Source organism: Petaurus breviceps, unplaced genomic scaffold, assembly GCF_028583685.1.
Source record: "Petaurus breviceps papuanus isolate PSGF00001 unplaced genomic scaffold, PetGlider_PUasm1.0 189, whole genome shotgun sequence".
NCBI lineage: Eukaryota > Metazoa > Chordata > Mammalia > Diprotodontia > Petauridae > Petaurus > Petaurus breviceps.
The window spans coordinates 36,464,359-36,478,410 of NW_027185809.1; the positions used below are offsets into that span (position 1 = coordinate 36,464,359).

Consider the following 14,052-nt stretch of genomic DNA (forward strand, 5'->3'; position numbering starts at 1 on the left):
GAAGGACCTTCCCTTTTCCTCCTTGACTGTTGTTCAGACTTTGTGACCCCATATGGGGTTCTCTTGGCAAAGATGATGGAGTGGTTTGACATTTCCTTCTTGAGCTCATTTTATAGAGGAGGAAACTGAGGCAAACAGGGTTAAGTGACTTGCCCAGGATCATACAGCTAAGAACTGTCTGAGACTGCATTAGTTCTCTGGTTTTCCTGACCCTAGGTCCAGCACACTATCTACTGCCCCAGCTAGTTGCCCTTTCTCCTTGACTCCTACCACATTAAGCATCCCAAACTTCCTTAAAAGTCCCAGATAAAAATTCAACCTTGTACAGGAGGGCCTTCTGAATCCCTCTTATTTCTAGTATCTTTCCTCTGTTGATTATCTCCAATCTATCCTGTATACAGTTTGTCTGCATATAGCTGTTTGTATGTTGTCTTTCCCATTAAATTGTGAGTTTCTTGGGAACAGGAACTTCTTTGGCTCTTCTTTGCATTCCCAGTGCTTAACATAAGAATCTGGCACATGGTAGGCACTTAAAAACTGTTTATTAAGTAACTAAAAGCCTATAGTTGGAGGTTTTTCACTCCATTTGAAACAAAAGCTAGTAGTAACTATTGAATAAGGAATCTTTCATTATTATTCATTTTACATCTGGCTATTTTAAATAGCAGGACATTCAGAGTCTTTCTTCTTTTTCTACTTTGCTTAACTTATGATTTAATTATGTGAGTTAGAACTTAATTTATTAAATGCCTTCATTTCTTCCAAAGAATCTAATGTATACTCTTAACTAGAAGGTCCTCTATAATCCCACCAGTATGACTAACCCCAAGGAGGGGAGAGGTTTGAATTAATAATAGGTTTGTGAAAAGATAACGTCTTTCCTTCCCTTCCATTCTTGTGGACTTTTTTTTGTTTTCTTGATATGTTTTATTTTAACATTACAAATGTTTAGATTACTCCCACTTCATGAGAGGTATTTTATAAAAGAGTTAAGTAAAATTAATGATACATTGATTTCGTGTGGGGTGGCCAGGTGACGCAGTAAGAGCGTAGGCCCCAGCATCGGGAGATCCGGGATCGGTTCTGGCCTCAGATACTTGGCACCCACACAAAAGAAAATAACTGGCCATGTAACCTTGAGCAAGTTACTTAACCTCAATTGCTTTAAAAAAATAATACATTGATTTCATCTGAAGGTGCACAGGTCAATTCTCATCGACAGCATCCCCTATTTAAAAAAAAAAATAACAAAAATCTATTTTCTCTCCCTCACTCATTAAGGGATGGGGGAGAAAAGAAAAACAAAATTTTCATATGGTCTAGAAATCCTAATGTGAGGGGCGGCCAGGTAGCACAGCGACTAAGACACCGGCTCCAGTGTTGGGATGACCTGGGGATCGAATCTGGGCTCAGACACTTAGCACCCACCCAGAAACACCTGGCCATGTAACCTTGAGCAAGTTACTTAACCCCAATTGCTTAGGGGTGGCCAAGTGGCTCAGCAAGTAAGAGCACCAGCTCCAGTGCTGGGATGACCTGGGGATCAAATCCAGGCTCAGATACTTAGCACCACACCCAGAAATAACTGGCCGTGTAACCTTGAGCAAGTTACTTAACCCCGATTGCTTAAAAAAAATAAAGAAATCCTAATGTGTAAACTTCAGCAAGTCCTCTGTAATTTATAACATCTTTGTGCCAACTGAGAGGTTTGGTTATTTGTCCACAGTCACAACAACTAGTATAATGCATGTCAGCAGAAACACATGAACCCAGGTCCTCTTGATGCCAAGGGCAGTTTTCTATTATTCACTATGATACACCTTTGTAAAAGATGAATGGTAAAAAATTTGCCCAAATATTCAAAAAATATTCTACGACAAAATGGAAGGCCTTAAAAAAAATAAACTATTTTAGGAGATGGTTTCAAAAGACGTCACATTTGTTTGAATGAGAATGAAGTTACATTTATTCATTATATTGTTAAATTTACAGGTATCCATCTACCAAGCCCAGGAAAATTAGAATTCACAAAATATGTATCAAGCTACTCACAATTTACCAGTCTGGTCTCCTGTAAATATGAACATAACTCAGCTAAGTTTTCTGTCTGGCTTATCATATTCTCCCTTCTTTAGAATATTTGATATTTCAGAAAGTATCTTGTTAACACATTTTGTCATTACACCAGTCAATTCCACAGGGGGGAAAACTCTCCTCCCTCAACTAAACTGTACTTTGTGACAAAGAGTAACAATTAAGGAAAAATATTTAATACTGTGCCTGCATCTAACAATGTACATAGCATTCTAACCTAGTAGATCTTCTACCCAATGCTGTGAAAGAGGAGGTAGATTCTATTATTTGTTCTCTGGGATTTTTGCTGGTTTTTCACTTGATCAGTTTTACTGACTTTTAGTGATATTTTTATTTAAGTTGGTATAATTATACATATTGCTTTTTTGGTTATTAATTCACTCTATCAATTCATACAAATCTTAACATTACTCCTCTGAAGAAGTAATTACTTACTGCATATTCTATTATATCCATATACCATAAGTTTTTTTGGCTAGTCTAACTGATAACCACCAACTTTGTTTCCAGTTCTTTGCAACCACAAAGAAAGATGCCATGATTATTTTGTCATGTCTTTGTTTTGGTCTTTAATGTTCTTGGGATATAAATCCAGTAGGGGAATCCCAGGGTCAAAAGTTACTTATAATTTACATACCCTACTTTACATTTCCAGATTTATCTGGAATGGTTGTACCAATTCAAGCTCCAAGAGTGTATTTAGTATTTCTGTCCTTTTACAATCCCTCCATCATTGATGATATTTTTAAAAATTGAAATTCTAAGTATAATATTTGAGATATATTTATGGAAGTTGGAAGATATTTTCTCAATAGCTAAAGACTAAAGAAATTTTATAGGGTCAACTACCAAGAAGTTTGAGTGTGAAAGAGACAAAAACCTTGAATAACAGGATTAGAATCAAAATTACTTTGGAAAAAATAGGGGAAAATCAAAAGAATGGTGCTAGATGTAGAAAAAAATGTATAGTGGTACATTTGGAGAAGGAAAAATGCTTTTAAAATACAAAATAAGAACTGAATACAAATAACTAGGCAAAAGATGAATTTGAGAGTGGACACATGACTCCACTACTAAACCAATTCCAGTGGCTTCCTATTTCCTCTAGTATCAATTATAAACTCCTCTGGTTAGCTTTTTTCAAAGTCCCATATAATCTGGACCTAACATATCTTCCCCATTTCATTAGCGGTCACTCTTCCTACTATACTCTGTGATCCAGTCAAACCAGTCTTCTATATGTTCCAGGACATTTCGTCTCCTGCCTCCATGACTTTGCAGTGGACATCCCCCATGCCTGGAATGCATTCCCAACTTCTGCCCCATCTCTACTATTAGGATGCATTTCTTCTCCATGAAGCCTTTCCTCATCCTATCCCCCAAATACTAGTATGCTCCCTTTAAAACTACATCATACATAGCAATTTGTATATTTATTAACTTTTTATATTTATGCTGCATACATTTTTATATATACTTGTCTCCTCTACAATATGAGTTCATTGTAAATACAGATTGCTTCATTCTTTTTTTTTTTTGGGGGGGGGGGGAGGAAGAGGCAATCCAGTTAAGTGACTTGCCCAGGGTCAAGCAGCTAGTAAGTGTTTGAGGCCAGATTTGAACCTAAGTCCTCCTGACTCTAGGGCCTGTACTCTATCCACTGTGCCACCTAGCTGCCCCCAGAGTGTTTCATTCTTTATATTTTTATCTATAACACCAAACATAGAAATAGGTATTTAATACTTATTAACTGATTGACAAACTCAGAAGAATCTTCATTAAAAAGCAAGTATGACAATGGTATGATTAAGATTCTTGTCCCATTGATTTCAAGTATTTAATAATATGAGGTATAGTACAGACTTTGGAGATGGTTTTTTAAAAGCAGCACAATAATACAATTAAAGAGCTGACATACATAGAACATAAAGAAAGATGAAAGCAAGATTCTTTAGACTACAGAAAACATCAAGTAATTAATCTTTATATTTTGTTGTTGTTGTTTAGTCATGACTTACTCTTCATGACCCCATTAAGGGTTCTCTTGGCAAAGATGCTGGAGTGGTTTGGCATTTTCTTCTTTAGCTCATTTTACAGATGAGGAAACTGAGGCAAACAGGGTTAAGTGATTTTCCCAGGGTCACACAGCTAGGAACTGTCTCTGACTAGATTTGAACTCATAATGATGAGTCTTCCTGAATCTGGGGCTGTGCCACCTAGCTGAACATAGTCTTCATATAACTGATTGGTTGCTATATGGCAGTAATTTCATGGAACTGAATAATGAACCAAGAGAATTGGATTTGAGTTCTAACTATGCCTCTGACTCACTTAGGTAACAATGGCTCAGTCATAATATCATAGGATTTTAGAGTTAAAAGGGATCTTAAGAGGTTGAATTTAATATTTTCCATTTTACAAATGAGGAAATTGAGTGCTTCCCCTCCCCCAGAAGTAATCTGCCTACTAAGGTCATATATACATAGTAACAAAATAATTCAAAACAATATCTTCTGACCCCCAAATCGAGATACTTTCCACTATTCCATGAAGTCTTTGTTTTTGCTTTCTTGTATGGGGATAATGATACCTACTTATACAAGATTTATAAATGGAAATTTGAATGTTTTACTATACATACAGGTGAATATTCAAAAAAGCTTAACATAGTTGTTAAAGTATTATTCCCCAACTTTAGTGCAAGGACAATGATCTATATAATGCTTATTTTGTAATACTTCCTCCCCCAGAGTAATAATATTTTAAAAAATTTTCAAGTTAACTTTGTTTTGAGATTTGTGCAGATCAGACAGACACACAGGTTATCACAAAAATGAAGGCTGAGACTCACTAATAATGGAGGATGGTAACTAGTCACACTATCTCACTTCTGCAGACAGAACAAGGGATTGACCATCTAGCTGCTTCTAGAGATATATTTTTGGTTTGGGTTTTTTGGTTTGTTTGTTTTTTGCTTTTTGGAGGGGGGAAGGCAGGGCAATTGGGGTTGTGACTTGCCCAAGGTCACAGGGCTAGTAAGTGTTGAGAGTCTGAGGCTGGATTTGAACTCAAGTCCTCCTGACTCCAGGGCCAATGCTCTATTCACTGCACCACCTAGCCATCCCCTGTCCCCTTGAGATATATTCTTGCTAGCATATTATTTTGGGGATATGATTAAATCTCCTTCCTTGGTAGTAGAATCATATGACTGAGAGTTAAAAGAGACATTAAAGATCATCTTCCAATCCCTTTATTTTATAAAGAAAAAAATTGAGACTCGGGGAAGTTAAATGACTTTCCCAAAGTCACCAAATCTTCTAATTATAATAGTGTTCTTTTTTCTTCCCATTATACCAAGGCAGGGAACGATTGTAGGATGATTTTAATTGGGATTATTTAAATAAATAAGATGATTTAAATAATATCCTACAAAAAGGCAGAAAATGAATTGTAAAATGCTTTAAGATGACTTCTAGTTATATGATTCTGTGAAAGCTCCTGGTAATAGCCGCAAATTTCCCAACTATAAATTACCACCAAGAGCCACTCTTCCATTCAGCTGTACTTGGGGGGAGGGGGAGCCTGAAAAATCAATGCTTTATTGTTCAATTGCTGTGTTTCTTAGTGATACCCATAAGCATCCAGAGGCACCATTACACAATAATGTTTGATTGTTCCCCTCAAAATGCTGTCCTATGCACAAAAGACGCAATCTTCAATTCCTACAAGCAAGTCTAGAGCTTTCATCCTTTAAGCACTTTTATTTTTATCCCTTTACAAGTTCATTTTGCAGCTATAATTCAGCACCTAGATTTCTTGGAACAATTTTTTTTTCAGTTTTTAAAGAAAAGAAGAGAGGGAGGTAAAAGGATAGCATGCCACCGTACAACATTATACAGACTGGGACCCCAAATTGGGTTCAATGAAGGCCTTTAGACACTTTCTGGAAAGGCTCAAAGTACAATCTGAGAACATCTGGCATGTACATTTCCTTCCTGGCCATATATTTGTCAGGGTGGAGGGTAAAGAAACCCTAGTGACCATTATTCTTTCTACTCTTCCTAAAGGCCTGAGCTAGATCAAGTACAAAGACAACCTAAAAGCTCCCATGGAAATAAGCAGAAGTAGACAGGCTAAGTCACTGTTCAATGACACACACTCCAGCCCTCTGGCCTCAGTTTCCTCATCTGTAAAAGGAGAGGTCTGGATACATTACAGTGCATCCACTTGGTTTTAATCATCTGTGACTGAGTTTTAAAGTTAGCGTAATAACAGCAGGTTATAAAACACTTTTTTTTCAAAATAACCTTGGCAAGGTAGCTAGAAATATATAGATAGTAATCACACATATGATTTAGAAGAGCAAACTGAACACTAAGAATTACTACAAAAGTAGTGGTGTCAGGAATCATAAGTACTTTGTAGAGAAGTCTGGTTAATCCAACCAGCTTTTGTCCCTTTATAGTGTGAGTATTTGGTTTGGTAAGGAAGCCACTTTATAGCTTAGTTTTAAAAACTGTATTATGATGCCTTAGTGAACTTCTTAGCTAACAATTTACATATAACTAGGTGCGAACACATCTTCAAGTTTATCTTTTATAATATGACATAACACCCCCCCACCCCAGAACAAAATGGTTAGATCACAATGCATTTGTTTTATTCTTTATTGCCTGTGAGCTTTGTTCCTTTTCTTAACTTGCTTAAAAAAAAAAACCAACATGAGGGAACATTTTGTGTCCTTATAAAACTACCAATATTCAGCTCTCTGCTAAAAAAAATAAAGGGAGCAAATTAAGCAATATTCCTCCAACCAAGTAAGTGTACTAAACAAAAGTTTTGAAAATGAAGTTCATGAGTAACAAACAGTTCTAAAAATTTTAATCCTCTTTATTCTTTTTTTTTTTTTTGCTTTTTTGGAGGGCAGTTGGGGTTAAGTGACTTGCCCAAGATCACATGGCTAGTTTTTGTGTTAAGTGTCTGAGGCCGGATTTGAACTCAGGTCCTCCTGACTCCAGGGCTGGTGCTCTATTCACTGAGCCACCTAGCCACCCCAGTTCTCTTTATTCTGATAAACAATTTCAAATAAAGCATACTGCAACCTTAAGAGTTCCACTGAAGATTTGCTCCATCTCTTCTTTTAAAGACACAAAAGATATAAAGAATTATATCTCCCCCCCCAAAAAAAACTTGACTGGGTCACAACCATTTAAATCAGATACTTGTTGCAAGACTATCTTTTGTATGTTGATCTCATTCTTGTAATTAGATATTTCTTACAAGCTGAAAACCTCTGAATACCAGCTCAAATTTACAAATTGTTGGGTGTACTAAAGCAAAAGAATTTTTGTTTCCAGAGAAGGGAAGGAAGCACTTAAAACAGAAAGTACCTCAAACATGAGAACACAGGCCTGTGTTGAAAACCATCTTCCTCTTGATTCCTTTTTTTTCCCTCTTAGAAGGTTCATGACTCATTGGAAAAGAAACACTTGCTTTCACTCATTCATCTGCTACTTATTTTCCTAGTTACAACTTCAACAGGAAAACATGTTAAATGTCAATGCTACATTTTAGCCCAGAAAAAAACAAGTTACATACATTTTCATATCACCATAGAAGTGAAAGCTTTTTTCATTATTAATAACCTGTTTATCATTTAATCTCCCACACAATTATTATAAAATTAAAAGATCATTCAGTGTATTAATGTCCCATCATACAATGCTTCATAACTCTTAAAATACTTTACTCACAAAACACTGAAGGAAAGCAAGTATCATCTCCATCTAACGGAGAGGAGAAAATCGTCAAAGAAACTAATATTAACTTGCCAAAGATCACACTGGTAGTAAATGTAGCAGGGATTTGAGCCTAGCTCCTGGCTCCAAGGGAGCTAGGCTCTTTCAATCTCAGCACACCACTATATGTTATAGTTTACCTTATTTAAAATATTTTTAATATTTTATATTAAATATAAATATACTTTAAATTTAAAATTTTTAAAATAAATATACTTTAAAATATTTTAAAGGGTATCTGACCTATTCTTTCTCTTTACTGAATTCAACACCACTTCCACCACTACCAAACACTGACAGATACTCTGAAATATACCATGTGTGCGTGTGTGTTCCTTGCTAAACAGATATGGGGTGCTGCATGCCAGATTTTCTACTCTCTTCTCCCAAAACTACAGCTATTCATCCTATTGAAAACTGCAATTGTCTCAGCTACTGAAGGAAACCGCGATTCCTTTTTTTCAAATTATTCTTAAACTTATAAAGTCAATCAACTACCTTTTAAGAACCTACTCTGTATCAAGGCAGCTATGGGGCAAAGTGGATAGAGAGCTGGGCCTGGAATCAGGAAGACTCATCTTCCTGAGTTCAAATTCGATCATAGACGCTTACTGGCTGTGTGACCCTGGGCAAGTCACTAAGCTTGTTTGCTTCAGTTTCCTCATCTGTAAAATGAGTTAAAGGAAATGACAAATCAATCCAGTATCTTTGTCAAGAAAACCCCAAATGGGGTCACGACTGGAGTTGGATAAGACTGAGAACGACTGAACAACACTCTATCAGGTACCAAACTAATTCCTCGGCCCCCTCCCCCCCGCAAAAAAAGACGAAATACAGTCCCTTCTTGTTTAATACCGTAGCAATTGCAAATCATCACAACTATCCCACAAAGACCAGGCATTTTTAAAGCCTGGTTACCTGACAGCAAAAAAGTCACCATTCTGAACTTAAGTGAGTGGAAGTTATGGCATTTCAAGAGAACTCAGAACTCCTCAAGGACAAGGACTATGTGATTTTTTTTTTTTGTAATCCGTACACACATCGAGGAATTAGTGCACCTAAAATTGCTGGATATTCTGCGGAAAATGCTTCCCCAAATTAATGGGTGAGTCAGCCCTTGTTCTCAATTATTAGAGACTCACTGCAAATCACTATCAGGTCAAAAGATCCCCTAGTTTATAGCCCGTCTGTTCAGTGTTCAGGTGGAACAGAGGGCCATGGAAAAGCCACTATGACTCACTCCTCTGTCCAGGGGATGGGTCCTTTCCAAAAGAACGAATATGGGACAAATGAGCGCCAGCGGGGCAGCTAGCGAGCCCATTTATACATATGCAGGAGTGAGGCTTTGCAGCCCAGCTCTGCACGTGGCAAACACTTAAGGTTACTGAAGGGCTGAATGTCAGCCTCAGGCTTCCTCCTCCCACACCCTTCCGACGATCCGAAGAAGGCGGGTTTATTCCCCCTATCGACCACAGGTAAGGCAAACACCTGGGAAGATGAAGGAGGAAGTGGAGTAAAAGAGTAAACGAGGAAGAGGAGGAGGTCAGCTGGGGGCGCGCGGCCTGGCTCGGGGAGGGACAGGGCATGGGGGTGTCCCCCGCCGCCGGGTCAGTTCTTTCCCTCCCTCCCCATCACCCAGGGTGGGAGCCTGAGCCCAGCAGAATCAGGTGACAGGAAGGCACCCCCAGCGCCGCACGGGCCGAGCATCCTGAGGAGGGGGGGCAGCTCCGAAGAGGAAGGGAGGAGGGGGAAACAGTCCGGAGCCAAACACCTGAACAGACGCGGCCCCGCCTCAGACCAAGCCTGGCTGGCCGGCGACCCCCACCCCTCGGGGACGGACGCAGCGGATCCCGGAGGAGCTCGGGTCCCCGGCCGGACCGGCCCCCGGCCCCGTACCTGGCTGGTGGTGGTGGCAGAGGCTGCGGCGACTGCCGGGCTGCTCCTGACATACCCGTTCCGCAGTTCTCCGTTCGCGACGCAGCCGTTCGGCACTGGAGGGCGGCGGCAGCAGCAGCCCCCGGGCCCTGGGCGCATCCTGCCGGCAGCACCAGGTGCGAGGCAGGATCTGGCGGCCGCTCCGGCTCGGCACCGCACCCCACCCGCCCACCTCCGGCAAACCGGAAATGGCAGCCGCGCCGCCGCCAATTCCCGACCCGGCAGTCACATGGAGGCGGGACCCAACACCCCCGGACTCCGGGCTGGCCCGAGGCCGGGAGAAAGGGGGGGCCCTGGAGAGGAGGAACAGACCGAAGTCCCACTGACCAATCCAGAGGAAGAGGGGGTGTGGCCTAAGCTCCCGCTCGACCTATCGCTGGTGAGACCGGAGTGGACGTGAGAGCCGGAGTTAGGGGGTGGGGGCACGCGTCGGAGGGACCTTGGGGCGGTAACCTGGCTGCTGGTGACCATCCCTTTGAGGAGAGGGCTTGGCCTGCAGTACTTCCCCTGCACACCCGAGGGGGAAAGGGATAGGGACAGGAGGGCGACCAAGCCCCTGATAAGGAATGAGGGAGTGAAGCCAAAGCCCGGGCTCTGGGGCTCTAGATCCCGGACCACGTGGGGGTTCTCTGGTTCGTACTGTTAGGATCAAAGATTTGGAACTGGAAGGAACCTTAGAGGTCATGGAGCTCAACTCCTTCCTTTTACGGAGGAGGAAAGTGAATACTGGGAAAGGAAAGTGATTTGCTCTAGGTCTCATAGGGACTAGGAAGTGGCCGAGCTGGGATCCCCAGACTCCAAAGGCGGTGTTCTTTCTACTTCAGGGCACTCTGCCTCGTCCCCCGTGGTATCTTCGCTCTCTTTGTCCCGTTGGGAAATTCGTGAGCTTCTTAAATCTTTAGAATTGGAAAAGACCTTAGAGGTCATCTTGCTCTATCCTTTCATTTACAGATGGGAAAATTGAGGCCTGGAGATGGGAAGTGACTTTTCCCCAAACCAAACTCATTCTCCCTTTTGGTTTCCCCTCATCGTACCCTCTTCTGAACTTTCTGTGGAGGGCAATGCCATTTCTTTTCCTCCAAGTGCTCCAGGTTCACGATATATAGCCTGTAATCATACTCCACTTTACTATTTCCTTAACTCCAAATATCCGATCAGTTGTCAAATCTTGAATATTCTACCTCTACATATTTTACATTTGCATTCCTCCATCCACTCTGGCAGACCTTTGGGCGGGCTCTTATCACTTCTCAGATGCCCTGTTTCAGTAACCTTCTGAATGGTCTACTTGGCTTAAGTCTTTCCACTCAATCCTTCCTCTGCTCAGCAGCAAAAGTATTATTATTATTATTATTATTTTAAGCAATTGGGGTTAAGTAACTTGCTCAAGGTTACACGGCCAGTTATTTCTGGGTGTGGTGCTAAGTATCTGAGCCAGGATTCAATCCCAGGTTATCCCGACTCTGGGGCCTGTGCTCTTACTCACTGTGCTACCTGGCCGCCCCAAAAGTATTATTCTTAAAGCACAAATCTGGCCATGTCACTCTCCTGGTTTTCGTCTAGGATAGTATGCAAATTCTTCACTTTAGCATTTAAAGCCCTTCACAATCCGGGTTCTAGCTTACATTACCAGACTCACAAGTTACTCCCTTTCATTCGTTCTTCAGTTCAGTCAAAAACCTAATTGGCCTACTGGCTCTTCTATGTATACAACATTCCATTTCCTGTTTCTGCCTAGTTGCAATCTATCCCCCATGCTTGGAATGTATTTGTTCTTGCCCTAAGATCCCTAACTTCCTTCAAAGTTTAGCTTATGCAGCATCTCCTACAAAAGGCCTTTCCTGATCCCACTAGCTGATGGTAACTTTTTCGTCTCCCCAAACTTGTATTTACTTTATAAATATTTTGTATGTATGTGTTTATATGTGCACATTTATATATAAAAATTTATATATTTTTCTTTCCCCTCTAGAACGGAAGCTCCTTGAGGGCAGGGACCGCTTCATTTATGCCCAGCAGAATCATGTGCAGAAGTAGGTGCTTAATATAGTCTTGTTGACTGATCCAAGCTAAAGTTGACTGACCCAAGCTAAAGTATAGTAGTCCTATAATGCACAATCTTAACTTATTGATTGGGGATAGGTTTTTTGTTGTTGTTGTTTGTTTTTTGCCTTTTGGAGGGCAATTGGGGTTAAGTAACTTGCCCAAGATTACTCAGCTAGTTTTTTTGTGTGTGGGTGTTAAGCGTCTGAGGCCAGAACCGAACTCAGGTCCTCCTGACTCCGGCGGTGCTTTACTCACTGCGCCACCTATCCTCCCTGATTGGGGATGTTTTTAAAGCTTTTTTTCTTGTTAATTCATAATGGGAAATTTAAACCCCTGACTGTACTGTAAATTATTTTTGGCATATTATGTACTTACTAATGCCTACATGGCATAATAGATATAGTACTGGGCCTGAAGTCAAGAAAGACCTGAGTTTAAATATAGCCTCAGACTCAAACTAGCTATATGACCTTTAACAAGTCACTAGACCTTTGCTTGCCTCCTTTGTTCAACTGTAAAATAGATATATGAAAAGCACCTTCTTCTCAAGGTTATTTTAAGGAGCAAGTGAGATAATCTTTGCCAAGTACTTAGCATAGTGCTTGGTACATAGTAGGTCCTATATAAATGTTAGCTAGTAGTAGTAGTAATAGTATTAAATGTCTACACTCTATGTCTTCTCCCTAGGTTGTCTGGCTTAGATTGTAAGCACTCAAAGGAATATGCAGACCCGTTTCCTCTTTGTTTCACTGTGGTCAGAATGAAAGGAAATAGGCCTAAATTGCACCAACGGGACTTGGATTTCATAACTGAAATGGTGATGAAATGCTGGAACAACAAAAATAAGGGAGCCTGTGAAATTTTCCCTAAGGAACTTTAAAAACAAGATTGGCAACCTCCTGTTTAGGATGATTTAGGTGCTGAGCTACCTATGAAGACAAGTGGGCAAAACAGATGGCCTCATTAATTCAGTTAGACAAATATTAAGTGCTTATATGCCATATGTGTTTAGGTGATATGGGGAAAGGGATGTATTATCTATACTTGAATGTATCCAGGGTGGTTACTTCCTCTAATACTACTATTCAGAACCCATTCAACACCTTCCTGTCCTATGTAATTCTTGCCCATGTCCTTCCACAAGTCTTACACAAAGGAAATGGGCAATGTCTTAGAGGCCTCCTCCTATGTCTTTTCCCTTCAATTAAATTCAGCCAGTATTTATTAAAACACCTTTTGTGTTCAAGGCATTGTAGTAGTTTCTATGACAACATGTACAAAGATAAAGAAATCCAAGTCGGAGAGTCAGTGCAGTGTAAGGGAAAGTCAATTAAAACTGTGGTCAGAATGTCCTGAGTTTGAAACCAGATTGACATTTATGACTATAGGGAAGTCACTTAACCTCTCTGACCCACACTTTTTCCATCTATAAAATAGGGATAATAATAGTACCTACCTCACTTCATTTGTAACAAATGAAATGATACATATATATATATAGAGAGAGAGAGAGAGAGAGCACTGTGTGTGTGTGTGTGTGTGTGTGTGTACTTTGCCATCTTTAAAGCTATATTGATATTAGTGATAATTTGAGGAAGAGAACATTAGCAACTGGGGAGAAGATTTTTTTTTAATATTTTAAGGATACTATGTAACACAGACTGTCTGAATGCTTTATATCCCTCTTGCTGATCACTGGCCCACTTTTTCTGATAGCATATATCTTTTTATTGCATTTTAAATTACACTATAATAAATTTAGCATATTCATTTCAAAGATACTCTGTTTCTTTATGTCTCTCTGAATTTCCTTCTAATCTCTTCCCTTTCTAATACCCTTTTTAAAATGCCATTATGCCCTAACCGCCCACCCCCCCCTTATAACAAACAAGCATAGTCAATTCATATGCTAACCATGTCTGAAAATGTGTTGGATAGCATGCTTCATCATCAGTCCTCTGGAGTTATAGTTGGTCATTGCATTTAATAGAATTCTTAAGTCTTTTATTTTCTTTATAATGTTGTAGCGACTTTATAAATAATTTTCCTGGTTCAGCTTATTTCACTATGTAGCAGTTAATACAAGTCCTCCCAAGTTCCTCTGAATCAATCCCTTTCATAATTTCTTATAGTACAATAATATTCCATTATACTCATGTACCATAATTTGTTGAACCAT

At 40.0% G+C, this 14,052-nt stretch overlaps 1 protein-coding gene and 1 long non-coding RNA gene across 3 annotated transcripts in view; one reads left to right on the top strand and one right to left on the bottom strand.

The window, feature by feature from the left end:
* SPTLC2 (serine palmitoyltransferase long chain base subunit 2) overlaps window positions 1-10,023 on the bottom strand; it is a 173,847-nt gene extending 163,824 nt beyond the window's left edge. The window contains exon 1 of one of the 2 annotated variants that reach the window (XM_069092324.1): window positions 9,789-10,023. In XM_069092324.1, coding sequence (XP_068948425.1) covers window positions 9,789-9,926 — 138 coding nt within the window. In that variant the 5' untranslated portion in view covers window positions 9,927-10,023. The remainder of the gene's footprint in view (window positions 1-9,788) is intronic. The other variant, XM_069092325.1, reaches the window with a different exon arrangement.
* A 37-nt stretch (window positions 10,024-10,060) lies between these two features.
* Window positions 10,061-13,650, top strand: LOC138164470 (uncharacterized). The gene is made up of 3 exons (XR_011169069.1): window positions 10,061-10,206; window positions 11,800-11,860; window positions 12,561-13,650. It is a non-coding gene; the product is annotated as an uncharacterized lncRNA (long non-coding RNA).
* The last annotated feature ends 402 nt before the right edge of the window (window positions 13,651-14,052 follow it).